An 18539-nucleotide genomic window follows, 5' to 3' on the forward strand; every position below is an offset into this window, starting at 1 on the left:
AATTATCTTACTTACAAAGCAACATTGTTTCTATTTTATGTGTAATTTTTGAAATAATGCTTTCACACATAATCGTGCAATACATCCCAATCCACTCCACCCTACTCCAATTCGCCCCACTCAAATCCATGCCAATCCACCCAACCTCACACCACACCAATCCACCCCACTCAATCCAATCCACCACAGACCAATCCACCACATTCCAATCCTTCCACCCAACTCAAATATGCCCCACTCCAATTCGCCCTAATCCAATCCAAAACGATCTGCCCCACTCCAATACAAAACAATTGGTCCCACTCCAATCTGGGCACTCCAATACAAAACAATCGGCCCCACTCCAATCTTCCCCACTCCAATCCAAAACAATCTGCCCCATTCCAACACAAAAATATCTGCCCCACTCCAATACAAACCAATCTGCCGACTCCAATTCAATCCACCTCATCCCAAACCACCCACTCCCTTCCAATTCACTTCACTCCAACCCACCCCACCCCATTCCAATCCACCTTACACCAATCCAATCCAGCCCAATCCAAACAACACCACTCCTGTCCACCTAACCCCAATCTGATCCACCCCACTCCCTCCCCTATCCAGCCCACTCCAATCCAATCCACCACAATCCACCCACTTCAATCCACCCCACCGCAATACATAACAATCTTCCCCACTCCAATCCAAAACAATCTGCCCACTCCAATCCAATGCAATCTGCCCTCACTTCAAACCACCCCACTCCAATCCAATCCACCGCACCCCAATCCAATCCACCCCACTCCAATTCAATCAACAACACTCCGATCCAATCCACCCCAATTTAGCCAAATCCAACCTACCCCACTCCAATAGGGCCCACCCCACCCCCACCCCACTCTAATCTACCCACCCCAATCTACTCTACTCCAATCCACACCACACCACCCCATTCCAATCCATCCATCTTCAATTCACTTCACTCCATTCCACCGCATTTCAGTCCAACCCACTCCAATCCACCCAACTCATATTCACCCCAATCCACCACACTCCAATCCACCACACTCCAGTCCACCCCACCCCAATCCAATCCACCCCCATTTCAATCCACCCCACTCCAATCTAATTGAATCCCATCCAGTCCACCCCACTCCAATCCACCCCACTTGACTGCAGTCCACACCACCCTACCCCACTCTATCCACCCCACTCCATTGCAGTCCAGTCCACCCCACTCTACCCAATCCATCCCACACAGTTCAGTCCAACCCATTCAATATAATCCATCCAGCCCACCACCCCACTCAAATCCACCCCCCTCCAGTCCAGTCCAATCCACCCCTCCAGTCCAGTCCGATCCACCCCTCCACTCTACTTTAATTCACCCCACTCCAAACCACCCTACTCTAATCTAATCCACCCCAATCCAATCCACCCCACCCCAAACCAATCTAATCCACCCCAATCCCATCCCATCTCCCTAATCCAGTCCAGCCACTCCAATCCACTCCACTCAATCCAACCAACTCTACCCCAGTCCAATCCACCCCAGTCTACTCCTATCCAATCAACCCCACCGAACTCTACTCCCCTCTACTCAACAACACTCTACTCTCCCTACTCCACTCTATGACACTCTATTCCAACAATTCCAGTCTACCACACCTTACTCCCCCCACTTCACTCTAGGACATTCCATGGCACTACCTTTTAGCCATGCTGAACAGTGGTCACACTGGTGTACAACATGGCAAAACACATTACCAAAGATAATAGCTCCTGTATAGGCGAGACCTATTGGATTTGCTAAAGCTTGTTTAAAGTACAGTAGTCCCTGTTTTTAACACCTTATCAAGCAGCCTTCCTTCCCCTCCCAGCTCCCTCTCATCTTCTGCTGCCACACTCTAACACCCCCTCCGCACTTCAACAAACAACTTGGCACCAGCGTGCAGAGATTTGTTTAGAGGCAAGTCACTGCTTTAATGTAGCCTGCTAGGGACTGACCTGTGAAAAGGGCCCCCTGATTCCTCATTTCATTCACCAGCAGCAGGGCACTGTCCGAGCAAGGGCCAACTCTCGGTGAGTGCCAAAGTTTGCATAGGTGCAACCCAGAGACCGCAGAGGGCGCTCCCGGGGGAGGTTCTGTGTTACTTGTAAGCTACTGTGGTAAATCTCAGGGAGATAGGTTTGTGGGTTTATGTGTAAGTTAACAAGTTGTGTATGACCTGCACACCACCTCTACATGTTGTAATTTCAGAAAAATAGCACAGTGGGATTATCTGCATACTCAACAGGTATTCAAGTAACAGGCAGGCTGTGGGTTCGAATGGCACAAAGAAAATGCAGCGAATGCGATGCCAGCTTAACAACTCTGGGGCATATTCACAAGAATGTGTGATAACTATCGCAAGAGTAACTTAACGCAACTCTCAACATCGCAGCCCATCGAAGAAAAATAACCCTGTGTTAACATGGAATTCATAACAAGGCGGTACCATGCGATAGTCACCCGATAACGCGTCAACTGTTAAAAACAACGCAACACTGCAAAAATGTGAAACGTTAACGCAAAAAATCCTGCAGTGAGGCCAATCGGGATATAAAAATCAGCAAAAAGCAGCCGCAGGCCTGCAAACCACACGCGTCTGGCGGGAAAATGGACCATAAAAGCTACAAAAACTACACACCACAAAGAATCCAAAGTGCGTAGCAACATGGATGCACCCTGACCTAGCACAAACGCCACCACAAACCCCACAAGTCCCACAGACCACCAGCAAGGAACAACATGGCCGGGATAGGCCAAGGAGAAGAGGGAGAGGAAGACAGGGTGCAGTCCGCAGGAAAACAAGACCAGCGTCATGGAGGTGACACAACACATACCAGCAACTGTCCCACAATCAGACTACCTGGAATACAGCCGGTGTGTCGAGGAGGACAATGATTGAGGCCAAGAGGCGCTGGCATGACGTGGAAACCTAAACCAGGCCCAAAGCCGCTGCCAACAGGCAGGCAGCAACGGCAACAGGAGGAGGGAGTCCTGCGCCACAGGAGGAGCGGGAGGAAATGGAGGCAATGCATCAGTGTAAAGACGGTGTAAGGATGTGGGAGTACGGACACAGCTCGAGAGGACCTGACACAACAACAGGGTGAGGATCCAACAGGGACTGGGTGGACGGGGAAGATGGGCACAATGGCACACATGCACAACGAGGTGTAGCACACCGCACAACCACAATGACACAGGGACTTGTCCCCCATCCCCATGGCACACTGCAGCACACACACATAGCAATCGCAGCACATCGCATGACAATGTGGCACAAAGTGCAACACAGACACTGCAGAACAGGGGACACAACTGGGCCCGCCCATGCGCAGAAACAGGCCAATCACATTTGACAGAGCAGGGAACTGTGAGATGCATATCTACGGGTACAACCTCACATCAGTCATGTAGTCCAAATGTCCACTGTCCCAAACCAAATTGCAAGCATCCCCCAAACAGTCACAGGGTACATTTTCACACAGTCTGCATGTCTACAAGAACAATGCGCCAACATAAATGTCATCATGCATCTCCCCTTCACATTGCAGAGGGACAAACAACACCTCCAGAAGGCCAGACCAGACAACCCATCAGTGATGCCGGAGACGAACACCACACCTACGACACCGACGCCCTACAACAGCCCATGGACATCCCACACAACCCACCACCAGGACCAGGGCAGACAAGCTACTAAGAGGAGAACCCAGCCCCTGCAACAGACCACACAGCATGGAGCACCCGCAAGCACGGCAGGCTCACAACACTTCACCAACTCACACATGGCACCCCAATGCCAGGTGTCAGAACGCCAAAAGGAGGTGGCCCAACAGGTGCGGGTGTGGTCCGAACCCATGGAAAGCGAACTAGAACACATACGTGGGTGTCCAATACCCTTCAGGGACAATCTACACCCCACAAAGGAGACCCACACTGCCATAGAGACACATGCACATTCCCAGTACAGAACCATGCCCAGGGGCACGCACATATCAGTCACACACCCATGTTGGCTCTGCGTACGACGGCACAGTCCACTCCTCTTACGAATTGAGTGGGTGACAACAAAGCTACTTGTCCAAGTTCTAACCCGGTGCCTGTGGTGACATGTCTGCGCCCGCTGTACAAAGCACAATGTAATGTCATAGGGCCCAGGGCCCCCATGCATACAACAAGGCCACAGGGACACACGCATATATCATGTTGAACTGGCTACGGGCACGTGCGCCCAGTCCCCTTTATTGGCAGGGCCACGTGTACAGTGACGCCTGTGCTGGATGTGTGTGGGGTGAGTATAACCCAGTTTTATCAAAGTTGGACGAACCCAAAGATGTTGGTACGATCACTGTCAGACAGTGCTTGGGAACCCACTAGGTAAGTTAAAAGGCCCCTCACACACCAACCTAGTTGGTGTCATGCTTCATCATTGGGGTCCCAACCGGGTGGCCGAATGCCCCCCGGTTGTGCTACGACGCCTGACTACAGCGGTGCAAGGGTGTGATGTAGTGAAGGTTTAAAAATATCTCTGAGAATCCTTGCCGTGGGAAATTTTATTGTTGGCGGCTCAGGATATATTAAAAATAAAACTATGTGGTGCAACTACGAAAGAGATTAGTTTCTAATAGTTGTATGTGTTGTAGGTCTACATGTTTCAGCCCTCATCGAGGTGTCAGGGGCTTTCGTCAGGACAGTGAGTGCAGTGAGTGGCAAAGTGAAGGGTGCCACGTGATGGGTGAAAAAATTAAAAAGGTTAATTACCTACACACTCGCTAAGGTGTGTGGACCAGGTGTCTACACAATGGCGGACACCGCAGGGAAAAAAGGCCTGTGGGAGGAAGAAGACAGCACAGAGACATGTATAACAGTGACATATTGTGCTGAGTATCGCAGCAACTATAAAATGCAATCTTACGTGCTGTGAGGAAACCAACACTTTCAGACGGTCGTACCTGTGGCAACACACACACTGTGCTTGTGTGGCATGCTGCTATTGTCGAGGGCAAATCACTAGCAAATGCTAAGAGGACGCAGGGCCCCCTGTGAACTCTATAGACAAGGTGGTGATAAGCAAGACAAGCAATAAAATTTAAGCAATAGAACAGTTTGGAGTGCAAACTATGCACGTAGGGTGCCTGGTGAGTGCAGCAGGCAAATCGGATGGTGATACCGTGAGGCCACTGACTAAAATGGTCGGGCTGTGTCACAGTAGGGACCCAGTGAACGCTAGTAGGTTTAACTTGCCGAGTGGCAGTGCGCGTTGCTTGCTTGGTGCTGGGTATGAGAAAGGGGTGGAGTACCCCTGTGCGACGCGCTGGGGAGGGGGGAGGTAAGGAAAAGAAATTACACTATGGCTGAGTATGATCGCTGCTCAGGATGCGGGAGGAGTGCGCTCCTCGAGTTACGTGAGTATAACCCAGCCCGCACGGAGTGCTTGGTGCTGGCAACAACTTGAACAGTGGACACCAGTGCAATGAAAACAGAAAACACGAGAATAACTGCAGCGCAACATAGAGGGAGCCGGAGCAATGACAGAGGTCACCCAATATTCAGTCAGGAGGTTCCGTGAGTTGCAGTGCACTGAGGTAGGGGCAATAGAGATGAGCGCGCTCATGTGAAGAAATTGCTACGACTGTGTCCCTTTGGGTTAGTTCTGATGCAGATGCAGTGGGGTGTGTTACACCTGAATCAACTTCCTCATTAACGTCCCAGGTGTCCCACACTGCCTGAGGTGACAGTTGCATCCGCAGTCCACAGCGCAATACCCAGTAATAGATCTGTGTGTATAGCTTGACTTCCACCTCCAGTCTGCATTTCTGCCTTGGGGTTGTTGCCTCCTGCCTTCCCATTGTCTGTGCGTTCTCTCGTCCGCACACTTGACACATCTTCCTCATCATAGTCCCATGTTTTCCCCACTGCATGAGACAACAATGTTGCGTGCGCTATCCACAGCACAGTACTCAATCAGAACAGGTCCATGAGTTGTGGTGCACAGAGTTAGTGGCCCCGGATGCACTGCGGCCGGCACAGGCAGACCCCCACAGGACGGTGACTTCGGGTGCAGTGTGATAGGGACACATGAGCTGAGCGGGACCTCGTTGATGTCCAAGGTGAATGATGTAGAGTGTTTCTGGGTACAGTGGAAGGTGTTCTTCCAGGGCCTGATGCTGAGGGCAGAACCAAGCAGACACAGGCAAATTGTAGTAGATGAATGCTACAGACACCTACTTGACATCAAATCAGTATCGGCTACATGATGATGATGATGACACCCAGGCCATAGTCTCACACGCCACCAAAGTTCAAACAGGAAGTGTACATGGATCATGGGGCACAGAGTCAGTGGCACCAGTGCTGAAAGGGGATGCAGTCTGCGACGATGCATGTACAATGGCATAGAATGTGCCATAAATAAATCATGTCTCAGTTTCACATGTGTGACCTACTTGTCCGCAGTGCAGTCCAGAGCCATGGCACAGCTTGGGCCCACAGCCATGTGTCGTTGTCTCGCGATGCACAGAGTTAGTGACACCAGGGCAGTTGTCGGTAGTGTTCGATCACCTCGGTAACGATGATCCTATTCCCTCCAGACTGCCACGCGTCATCCTCTTACGCCTTGCCTTGCATGCGATGATATGTATTCTGCCTTTGAATAATCGATGTCCCGTTCCAATTCTGTGACCTACTCGTGCGCAGTGTAGCCCAAGGGCAGTTGTCCACGTAGGCCCACAGACATGTGTGGTTGTAATGCTATGCACAGACTTGGTGGCACCACATCGAAGGGAGTATAGTTACATGAACTCTGCCTTAAATGACGTTCCCTGCCATGGTGTAATCAAGACTCAGCTCCAAATGTGTGACCTACTGGTCCGTAGTGTAGGCCGGATGCAGCAGTAGAGTACTGCAATGAGAAAGGAGTAAAGCGGGCCTGTGTCGTGGAGGCCGTGATGGTCTGAGGAGGCTGCCAAGGTCGCGGGCCTCTGGCTTGGAGCTTGCGCCGGCACATGGTGGGCCCTCTTTGACACAAGCCAGTGTCGGAAGGTGGGCAGTATGGCCTTGCTGCGCTGGGGCGGGCCTGACGGGTTAGGGTCCTGCAGGCCGGGGTACGGCAGACGCACAGGATCGCAGGCAACTGCACTCACGAGGACGGCGTCGGCCTCGTGGCGGGGTGAGAGGCGCCGCCCTGGCAGGGATGTTGGGCATTCCGGAAGAGGACCACGCCCAGGGCTACGTGCTTTTTATTCACACCCATACGCTGGCCTGGCGTACGCCGGGCCATCCCACTCCACTCACTCTTACGGGGGATGTAACAGGCAACATTTCTACGTACTCCCCCACTGGCTGTGGTGACATGGCTGCGTCCACTGTCCACTATACTCCATACACCAGTGGTGTATGTCGCCGTGGATATGGGTGTGTTCTGCACACTGGCGTCTGTCCAGCACATCGCCGCCACTCTTGGCATTGCGTACTTTCCCATTCATTGTTCTCCTGCCTCCTTCACACATGCCTGGTTGCCATCTCTCCACACATTTGGCTATTGTGTGGCTGAGGTGCCATGCCGTTGATGGCTCATGTTCACGACTTGCCCAGGTTAACATTGTGAATATCTCTATCATGTCTGGTGGGTGGGCATGTTGTTTTGAATGTTGTATGTGATTTTGTGACGTGTGCATTGCCAGGTTTGTGAGTTGCATGGTTGTGGAGTTGAGGTGTGTGGGACGTTTATTTGGTACTTGACAACGTGCAGTGCATTCCCATTGGTGCCATCCTGTAAGCGCTGGTTGATGATGGACTGTCGGAGGATGAGGGAATCATGCACACTGGCTGGTTATTTGGAGGCGTGATTGGTGGAGGTTCCACGGTGTTCGGTTGTTGTCTGCACATTGATGTGAGAAGTGTGCTTTCTGTTGCGGTGATTGTGTGCTGTGTCGGCAGGGGGCACAGGTGTGACATGTGTGCTGTGGATGGATTGCCCCCGACACATGCGTGCATCCAGCTATGGCGTATGGTCCTTGCTTGGTGTCCAGCGGATCCTGCGCATTGTGTTGGACGTATAGGGACTGGGGTGACAGGCTGATGGTGTTGTCCAGGTCAGGTGTGAGGGACTTGGATGTGGCTGGCTGTGTGACTCCTCCGACTGTGGCGGGTGTTGGTTGGGGGTTACCAGGGGCCAACAGGTGCAGCACAGCCAGCAGCTTTGTGTGGGGTGTGATGTTGGTTGTCCGCTGTGTATGTGCCGTCGGCCTGTTGGGCGTTTTTGGTCAGGATGCGTAGGATGGTTGTCCTTTTGGGCCTGTAGTGGGCAATGACATTGTCAGGTGTTGGGTCTATGAGGCTAGTGTGTTTCCTGGGGGTCCGCTGCCTTTGTCTGCGCTGCCTCTGAGGTGGTCCGGGGGGGGGGGGTGTTGCGAGTGGGGTTTGGGGTCCTGGGGTGGTGGCGGTGGGTGTTGTGGCCCTCTTGGGTGTCCGGGCCGCATGACCAGTGGCTCCATGGCATCTGTTGCTCTTCCGATGTGGCTTTGGGCTGTGCTCCCTTTTGTGGTGCAGGCTGTAGTCCAACTTAGCACCAGGTCAGAGCAGGTGTTATTTTCCTGCTGCTAACGCGCCTTATCGCTGGTTTTGTGTTCTTATCGCAGTTCGGTCTGGTCGTTGTGAATGTTGTGGAGTGGTGTCGCGGCTTTGGGCACGGGAACGCCTACTCTGCATCTCATTAGCGATAGTTGCGAGGGGCTTCTGTGGCGATTTTTTTTGCGGCTGCTTTCGCAGGTAAACTGGTGCTGTGGGCTGTTGACACCTGCTTGTGAATGGGGCGATCTATTTATCGCAACTTTGGCTGCAAGAAAGTGTCGTTGACTCGGCGATAGCACCTTGTGAATATCCCCCATTGTCTCCTGAAGGTCATAGGTTTGGATTGCAGTTAGCAATGCTTAGTGTTTTTCTGCACCGATAAAATACATTTGCGTGTGATCTACAGGTCACAACTTCAGGTCGCTGGAAGGTAGCTTAGTCGGTTCTGAAGTGACTCCTGCATTAATCTGCGTTTCCAATGCAGGTCACATGTTTCAAAAGTAATAAAATAGTCCAGCGGGTAGGAGGGCAGGTCCTCTGGTTGTGTGCATCCAGGAGGTTGCAAGGTCGATTTACAGGTCTAGCTTAGTCTCTGCACAGTTCAAGAAACGTGTGCATGACTGGCAGGTAATAGTTTCAAATCATAGTAAGCTCCTGCTGCTGTGATCTGTGATTAAGGATAGGCCACTTGTTGGAACAGTACTAAGAAATCACTGTTGATGGAATACTTTCTCAACTGAATGTGTCACCTGTTTGGTGGAAGCGAGTATCTCTGTAAAAGTAATCAGCTGATCTGTGCACAGACATCTTTGTGAGACTTGCAGGTTGGAGTAATATTTAAAATATCTCAGTAGGCTCAGTGCCTGCTGCACAGATCTCTGCAGGCCACACTTTCGATCGGAAGTGACTTAGCCCAGTAGGCTGATAATGGCAGGAGATATTCATGTGAGTTTGAGGGCCACTGATTCACATGTTAGTAACAAGCGAGTTTATGCTTCTGCTGAAAGAGATCAGCCTGGGACTTACAGGGGAAGGTTTCACATCACATCACTTTGAGTTAGGTGTCTTTTGCAGACACATGTTTATAAACTACAGGTCACAGGAGCAAAAACAGTATGAAAGGTCACAGCCTTTAATAATCAGTTAAAAATGTGTAACATGAAGCCAGGAGATCTTATATATTTAGTACTTAGATATGTCAGTGTATTAGACGTCTTTAATGAGATCTGGGTGTCACCTCGAAGTCATAAATTAAACGTCTTGCAAATTTATCATGGTGGATTTATACACCATCAACAGACATCTGAGTGCAGTTTTAGAGCTGCCACCTCCGAATTCTCTCATGGCCGACTGGGCTCTTATCATTCTACGATCAGGATACAAGACATTTTGTTGGGCAAAAATAACAGCAATTGGTAAATTCCACCAAAGGCAACTATGTGCTAGAATGCAACTTTTCCAGTTTGTGGCAAGTGCTGTGTAACTTATTACCCATAAAAGACTCATTATACACCTCCTTCGGCTGCCAAGTGTATGAAGACGTGTAGACATTGTACTGAAAAGAGTGTATACCACTGGTGTTTTATACTCTATCGGCTTGCTTCTTACATGTTGCCTTCTCCTAGAGATGAGTGATTCATAAAGCTAAAGAAAATACAGGTATTCATATTAGAAAGTCCCATCTGGTAATTTAGATTGACCTTGAAGGATGATAGGCATAGTTTGCCCCGTTTGGATTCAGAGCTGTCTTTTTCCAAAGACTTGGCAAGACAAAATTCGTTTGTCAGCTGAACTATTTTAATGGACAACACAGTCTATTACTGTGGCCCTGCATATCTTTATTTGGACCGGCTGGCAATAGTATGCAAAATGGTACAGTGTGCCCACCGTGGGTGCTACACAACTCCCTTGACAGTGTTCAAGATTCAGCAGTCCAACATAGAAAAATGTCTACGTGCATTTGGGGGAGAGGAGGGGTAAACAAAGTGTTTTTCTTGTGGGTGTTCCTAAACTGCTCAAGTCGAGGCACATTTATAAAACAAATATGGTGCAGACGTCATGTTGGAAATAGAATGGGGGCCTGCTATACCCTGACGTGACACTAACCACTGCAGGTTGTCCTGCATTTGGCGTCAGTGGCATGCTCAGCGCCGATATTTGTTTACGTGTCCTGCTTTTATGTTAGATCAAAAGACATAAGAATAAACCAAGGGCACAAAGACGCAAAAAGAACACGATTGATAAACTGTTGCAATTGACAAGAGACCAGACACTGTGAACACAAAAGGGACACTGCGGCTTCATTTTCTTCATCAGCAGCAGCTTTTTCTGCTCAGGGCAGAATCTGAGCAAAAGCCGGCCCTGATTCGAACTTTTAATAAAACATTACGATTTAACAGTGCCTTCAAAGTGTACATTCCAGCACACCTTATATAAGTTATTAGAAGTATAACGGGATGTTTGTCTTCGATAGATGCCCTTTCTCCTCTGCGGTTCAGCCTCCCCCGGCCTGCGCCGCTCAAACGACCCTCGGTGAAGAGGTTAGACTGCTGCGTCTCTCTGATGCCTGGTGCAGTGCCGGGGACAACCAGGAAGGCTGTCCCGCCTGGGGTACGTTGACTACCGCATGGCTTGCTCACCTTATGTAGAATGATCCTGGGGACGGGGCTAGCAGCTGGGGCACCTGGATGCTGTTTGGACGTATTTTCGAACTAACCAACCAGTCGAGATCATAATGCTATGATATATAATATCATTATTATATGTCTATATTCTTTGCGCTCACTTCCCGCCAAAACTCTTTGTGGTCACTTCCGCCAATAATGTCAGATTATATCTACACTCTTAGTTCTATTGCACATCTTTTGTACACACCATTGTAAATTTTCCTTTTTGTGTTTAGACCCGTGTCTCTTTTGTATCTCATATGTAATCTATGTACTCCGACGTCCTTATGTAATGTACCTGGTTCTATTGTAAAGCGCCCTGACACCTTCGGGTAAGGTACTCGCTATATAAAAATGCATAAATAAATACAATGTACAATCACTACTGCCACAGTGGGTGCCAAAAACTATATGAGGTACTGTCATATCTTATTTTTAAACCTTCACAAAGAGCCCCCGCACTCGGGGCAGGACTTCCGTACTGCAGTTACTTATTGCAGAAGTCTCGCGACGAGCGCGGGGCCCCTGCCAGAACGAGTGCGGGGGCCCTGCCAGGACGAGCGCGGGGCCCCTGCCCCTGCCAGGACGAGTGCGGGGCCCCTGCCAGTACGAGTGCGGAGCCCCTGCCAGGACGAGCGCGGGGCCCCTGCCCCTGCCAGTACGAGTGCGGGGCCCCTGCCAGTACGAGTGCGGGGCCCCTGCCAGTACGAGTGCGGAGCCCCTGCCAGAACGAGCGCGGGGCCCCTGCCAGGACGAGTGCGGGGCCCCTGCCAGGACGAGCGCGGGGCCCCTGCCAGTACGAGTGCGGGGCCCCTGCCAGGACGAGAGTGGAGGCCCTTTGCGAATAGGCCCGTTAACTAAAACAATGGGGATTATGGGAAACATCACATTTCTCTTTCTACATTAGTCAGAGGTAATTCCACTGCAGTACCTGTTATTGAACAGTAAACAATGTGCGGAGCAATCTTGCTCATCTCTTCATATCCAAGGCCCATCTCAGCAAGCTTCCCGGGGACATAATTTTCAACAAAAACGTCACAGACGCCTGCAAGCTGAAAAAGAAGAGCACGGGATAATGTATATTAGCTCAACTTCGCTTTCAGGAATACTTGGAACAGATGTGAATTACAAAAACGATTGTGTGCGCATGTCTACACATTTGGACCACAAATGAGCAACAGAGCGACGTGTTGTCAGCATAAACCAAACACCTAACTTTGACTCGGAATAATAACATCACTTTCTTCCTGTGTGTGCCCAATCACCTTTTCCTACTTTATCCAGGGTAGGGTGACCAGACGTAACAGATTTCCCCGGGCAGTCCAAGGTCTTAGAGGCCTGTCCCGGTGTCCCCACACTTTTCTTAATTTTAGGTAAACATCTCGGTTTTTGGGACAAAGGTCAGGTCATTCTGCAAATCAGAAATGAAAGTTATACCTCCATTCACAGGCAGTTCTGAAGACTGAAATGTTAAGTAATGTATTTGTCTCTGCTAGGAGCAGGCAGCCCTAAACAGAGTGGAGCGGAGGGCAAGGGGAGCTCAGGGTGGAGGGATCCCCCTCTTGCGCTTATACAGCTGTGCTTCCACCAATGGCAGCTAGGAAGCACTTTTAAAAGTGGTGGATTTGACAAAGGCACCCCCGCTGAAACGCGTTACGCCATGACTGTAATAAACCGAGTTCTCCTGTGACCCCGCTGTGTCGCCTTGTCTGTTTCTGAAAGGAGGAGATCATGTGGGGGATATTTATATATATATATATATATATATATATATATATATATATATAAATTACCTACTGGCGATTGCCAGTAGGTAGGTATAGTTAGGACCAAGGTTCCATAGGAAGAGCATTTTTTGTTTTGCTTATAACTTTGGCGTCGTTTGATGAATCTTCATGACATTTTCCAAACTAATTTTTTGTTCATATCAGCTCCTAAGTTTGGGGGTGATTCGTCAAGGGGGGGGCAGAGAAAAAAGGGGGGTCCCAAAACGTGTTTTCTCCATGTTAATTTCCATAGGAAACTTTAGACAAGGCTACAGGTCGAACGGGTGAACGGAATTACCCCAAATTTGGCAGGGAGAAGGGTCTTGGTCTAGAAAGCACGCTTTTGTTTATTTGGTGTAAATCCGTTAAGTAGTTTTTGAGAAATATCGAAATTTACAGATATCGATATTTGGGAATTCTGCCATCTGATTGGCTGAAGCGTTACGAGCACGAGCGTGCTGCTTATAGGCTGCGAGCGGTGCGAGCGGTTGCAACTAGGAAGTGTTGGCAGCCATTTTGTGATTCCGTTGAAACGATTAAGGGGGAAAAAGGGCGAAAAGAGTAGGAAACAGGAGGATAGGAGCACTGTAACCTCTGTGGGGGAGTGCGAAGCGAAGTAGTCACTCCTACCGGACTGAAAGTGCGGTGTTGCTCAGAGTGACATGGTGCTGAGATGAGATGCTGCTACACTCGGGTATGAAACTGAGAGCCTAAACCGTGAGGTCATTGCTGTAAAGTGATGTGCTCTGGTGTTTGTAGCATGCCTGTGGAAGTAGTGCTAGTAGGCGTTTTGTACCATACAGGGAGTGGGAAGCGAACTACTGACCTCTACCGTGCATTTATACTATACCGGAAGTGGGAAGCGAAGTACTCACGCCTACCGGTGTGAAGAGTCGGGGATCAAACCGAGCTGATTGTTGTAAAGTGATGGGCTGTGGGTGCTGTAGCATACTGGCCGCTGTAGTATAACTGTCTAAGTAGTGTTAGTTTGCGTTTATACTATAAAGGGAGTGTGAAGCGAACTACTCACCCCTACTGGTCTGAAGACTCAGGGATTAAACCGTGAGCTCATTGCTGTAAAGTGATGTGCTATGGGCGCTGTAGCATACCTGTGGAAGAAGTGTTAGTTTGCGTTTATACAATACAGGGAGTGGGAAGCGAACTACTCACCCCTACCGGTCTCAAGACTCGTGGATGAAACCATGAGCTCATTGCTGTAAAGTCATGTGCTCTGTGTAGTATTCCAATGTAAGTCATAGTAGAATGTTAGTATGTAATGCTACTATAATGTAAGTATGTAATGTTAGAATGTAGGGCTGTCATGAGGGGAATCTTGGGGAGTTTGTACACGGTGCTGGAGAAGACGGTTGCCTTGCTGTCTGGTCCTGTTGGAGGCTGTTGAAACTGTCTTCTTTTCCTGCAATAAATCTACTTATCGGATCCACTGCTGTCTTCCTCTTCACTACATAAATTTGGCGACGAGTGGGAGAAGGTAAAAAGAAGGCAGCACTCACCAAGATTTTGAGCTTGCTTGCGTTCTGCTGAAGACCCGTTTTCTTGGTGAAGCTGTTTCTACTCATCCCAGAGTCGTCGGCTGATCGAACTATGTGATCCTACCTCTGGTAGGATTTATATTTTTTGATTTTGGGCTTCCTCAGCCTCTTTACTACACTCTGGTTGCTGTACTACACGTGTGCAAGTAGTGTTAGTATGCGTTTATACTAATTCTGTGGTTATGCATTTACCAATGAATCATGGCCCTATGGAGCACCACCTCCCAGGCGCAGGTCATACAATGTCCCGGGGTGTGCATCCGCGGAACATTTATGTTTGCTATTACAGGGCGGGAGCATTGCTTCCACCCTGTGATAGTAAATTCTTTTTTGCATCATTGAAGCGAGAGGAGGAAACCCTTGTATCGCATCAATAAAGCGGATCCGGATGGTAAAAATGGAGAAAAAAAAATGAAGTGGGGTCTCACCCGTTCATTTAAATGAGCCCACTGGTGGGTAATGTTCCGGGGCCAATCCTAATATTATATTGCGGGGTCTCTGCAGCACTGGGGACCTTAATCTCACATGTAAATTAGGCGCGGGAAGGCACAGAGACGTTTCACAAACTAGGGGATCGACACCTCCCCGGGTATTCTTACAAATTGTTCGGGGGCTTCGAGGCCAACTCAAGACCGGGGATCGGCAACCTCCGGAGCTTTACTTAAATATGCAGGGTGGGCCTCGCCAGTCCTTAAAGCCTCGGTGGCCCTAGGCAGTGCCTTATTGGTTCTGAAATTACACGGGCAGTACTCATGGTGTTTAAAGTGATACACTCATAGAACCCTTGCCGTTGTAGAATTACCCAGGCTTCATTTATGTAATAGTCAAAGTCAAAAGATACTTTATTCAACAGCTAAGAGTCATAAAAGCACAGTTCATTTCAAAACATTGGTACTTCAAACCTTAAAAAACATTAAAAAAATTATATTCTAAAGATACTATATGCAAAACAGATAAAAAGGTATCCCAATTTACAAATTCATCAAACATCTATAGATATACAAACAAAGCAGCAATATAAGGTATAAACATACAATGAATAAATGACCAGAATATATTGAATCTATCTCGTGAAATACACATTAAGTAACCGAACACACTGACCCTGGAGCCGACAAGCTTTTGCTGTATCTAATGGCCGCTATTAAAAATCTTGCAACCCCCCAGGCAAATTGTGGAAGAAGGTAGCATTTGAAGATAAGTCAAAGCCGGCCTCACTTGAACAAACAGTCGATCTTTAAACAGTGGTAAAATGTGAGACCTGCGCTGAGGGTCGTAAAAAGTGCAAAAAAACATAAAATGTAATGTGTCCTGGTCTGAGAAATTGTTGCACTGGCAGGGTTTGAGCGAATCAGGCTTCAAGTAGCCTAGGGGAAATGCCAAGAGCCAAGGGACCAGATTCAGACGAAATCTAGTCAATACAAAGCGATGATATGCTTTGTTAACATAAGTTAAATAAGGCTGCATCTGTGGGCCCATACTCAATATAACAAAACTCCTCACAGACGGTTTTACTACTTCCGCCTCCTCCCTAAGCATCTGCCGCTTGTCCAAAAACTGCTTTTTAAAAGCTCCGATAGCAGTTTTGCTCAATACCCCTGGGTTCAGGAACAGATCCGGTGGCCAAGCCATCCGGTCTGTTCTTTTATGTATTTCAACCAGGGGATGCGCAAGGCCCCATCCAGACTAGAGCAGTCGCCAATTATGAGCTGGCCCAGGTTTGGCGCTGGGGACGCCCAGGTTCTGATTCAGCGTAGCAATGGTGCAACCGCAATCTCGTCTGAGATATATCCAGCTCCCAGTTCTTCATGCACGTTAAAAACGGGTGTTGCGATGAGGACCGCAAGGAGTTTCCGCATATAGTTATTCTCAGCTATCTGGATCCCCTTCGCATCCTTATACCCCCAAATGTCACTCCCATACGTAGCCATCGGGATGCATTTTGAGTTATAGATTTTAATAGAGCAGGGAGCGGTTTAGACCCCAATCTTTTTGCAAAATTCCAAGTGGCCCCCGCTGCTCAGGCCAGAGTGTTCCTTTTAAGTAGGATTTGCGGACCCCAGGATTTTTTTTCGTCAAAAACTACCCGTAGAAAAGGAAACGTGGGCACCTTAGTCTGTTCTGCCCCTTTACAATAAAATTTGGCCTTAGCCGCCTTTCCTGAACCTATAGTCATACTGTGCGATTTCTTATAGTTTGTAGTTAGATCCAATGACTCCATAAAGCTTATAAAACAGTTTAAAAGACGTTGTAGGCCCAATGCAGTTCTGGCCAGCAGAACTGCATCATCTGCATACAGAAGTGCAGGTATCACTTTGGAGCCAGCTCTGGGATATCTTCACAACAAGCTGTTAGGGTTTCACCCAATCTATTAATGTAAAGTGTGAACGGCAGAGGTGCCAGAATGCACCCCTGCCTGACCCCCTTTTTACTTCCCAGGAGTTAGTCAAACTACCATCTGTGTTGTACCTTACAGCTGCTATGGTGTTTTCATGGGCAGTGTGAAAAAAGGACACTAACTCTGCATCTATCCCTAGCTCACGTAACACTAACCACAGCTTAGACCTGTTTACATAGTTAAAAGCTAAGGTTAGGTCCATGAAGGCCAGATGTAAGGTTCCTCTCTTGGCAATGGTGTACTTTCCAATAACTAGATGCAGGTTTAGGCACTGGTCCAAGGTCCCTTTCCCCTGCCTAAAACCATACTGCAGGTCAGAGATGATATTGGCCTGATTGAGATATCCTGTAAGTCGATCCAGAATTACTTTCCCCAATATTTTTGCCACGGAGTCTAAAAGAGAAATTGGTCTATAGCATGCGGGATCGTCCCGAGCTCCTTTTTTAAATATAGGGATGATAACCGCCTTAGCCCACGATGAGGAAAACCCTTAGAGCACGCTACATTAAAAACATGGGTTAAAATCTTGGCCCAAACCTTTGGATCACCTTTATAAAGGTCAGTGGGTACCCCATCTGGTCCAAGCGCCTTGCCTGCCGAGGTTGAAGCAATGGCTTTTTGGACCTCATCTATGTTAAAATTAAGGGGGTTACTAAGTAGGCCGGGAACTGATTGTCCTGCGGCAGATTCCAAGTTTGTATAACTATAGATGTTACTAAAATGGTGGACCCAGAGCTCAGCTGGTATTGTGCAATCCCTACTGGAATTAGGTGTATCTGAGAAGTAAGGGCTATTAACCACCGACCAAAATCTAGTGTTATCGGCCAAAACGCTGGCTTTAGTTAGTGCTTCCCAGGCCTGTTCCCTTATCTGTTTCTTCCTTGCCTGGATTGCAAGTTTATAGGCCTTCCTACAATGCCTAATCAATATAACACCCATTGGCTTTTGCATCAGGGCCTGTTTTAGTCCCTTATGAATAACTGAACACATTTTGTCAAACCACCTTTTAATTTTTGGAGAACTGGTTCTAGAATTAGAGGTTAGGTCAGTTGTCACCTGCCTAATAATGCTATCAAAAGCTTCAAGAGTGTCATTGTCTTGTGAAGCAGGGTCCATACACACTTGGAACTCCGGTGCACAGGTTGAATATAGATTATCTAAGAAGCTCACCGATGTAATCCTTTCCCACTTCAGTCTCCTAGCTTGGTGTTTGGTGCTGATATTCTCGTTAGCAATTTGACTTGTGGCCCTCCCCTCAAAAGCGGCCAAAAGGGAGGCATCCAATGTTAAGGGATTATGGTCACTGAGGCAACTCCACGTAACACTTATCTTGTTGGCAACTGGTGCTAGTGGTACAGATATCATAATGAAGTCAATGACACTAGAACTACCACTGCCTACATAGGTGGGGACCAGCGCTGTAGGATCTGATTGCTGTAGACATAACAAATTATGGTCTGAAAGAAAACTTTCTAAATAAATGCCCGATGGTGTGTGCTCAAAATGATTTGACAGATCATCATGACCGTTGTCCTTCTCCATTGTGGAGATACA

At 48.5% G+C, this 18539-nt stretch overlaps 1 protein-coding gene across 1 annotated transcript in view; it reads right to left on the reverse strand.

Moving 5' to 3' along the window:
• The window catches only part of SUGCT (succinyl-CoA:glutarate-CoA transferase), a 3154468-nt gene that overhangs the window by 2756745 nt on the left and 379184 nt on the right, over window positions 1-18539 (reverse strand). The window contains exon 6 of the mRNA XM_085607431.1: window positions 12200-12320. Within this exon, the coding sequence (XP_085463557.1) occupies window positions 12200-12320 (121 nt within the window). The remainder of the gene's footprint in view (window positions 1-12199; window positions 12321-18539) is intronic.

Source organism: Triturus cristatus, chromosome 5_2 (assembly GCF_964204655.1).
Source record: "Triturus cristatus chromosome 5_2, aTriCri1.1, whole genome shotgun sequence".
NCBI lineage: Eukaryota > Metazoa > Chordata > Amphibia > Caudata > Salamandridae > Triturus > Triturus cristatus.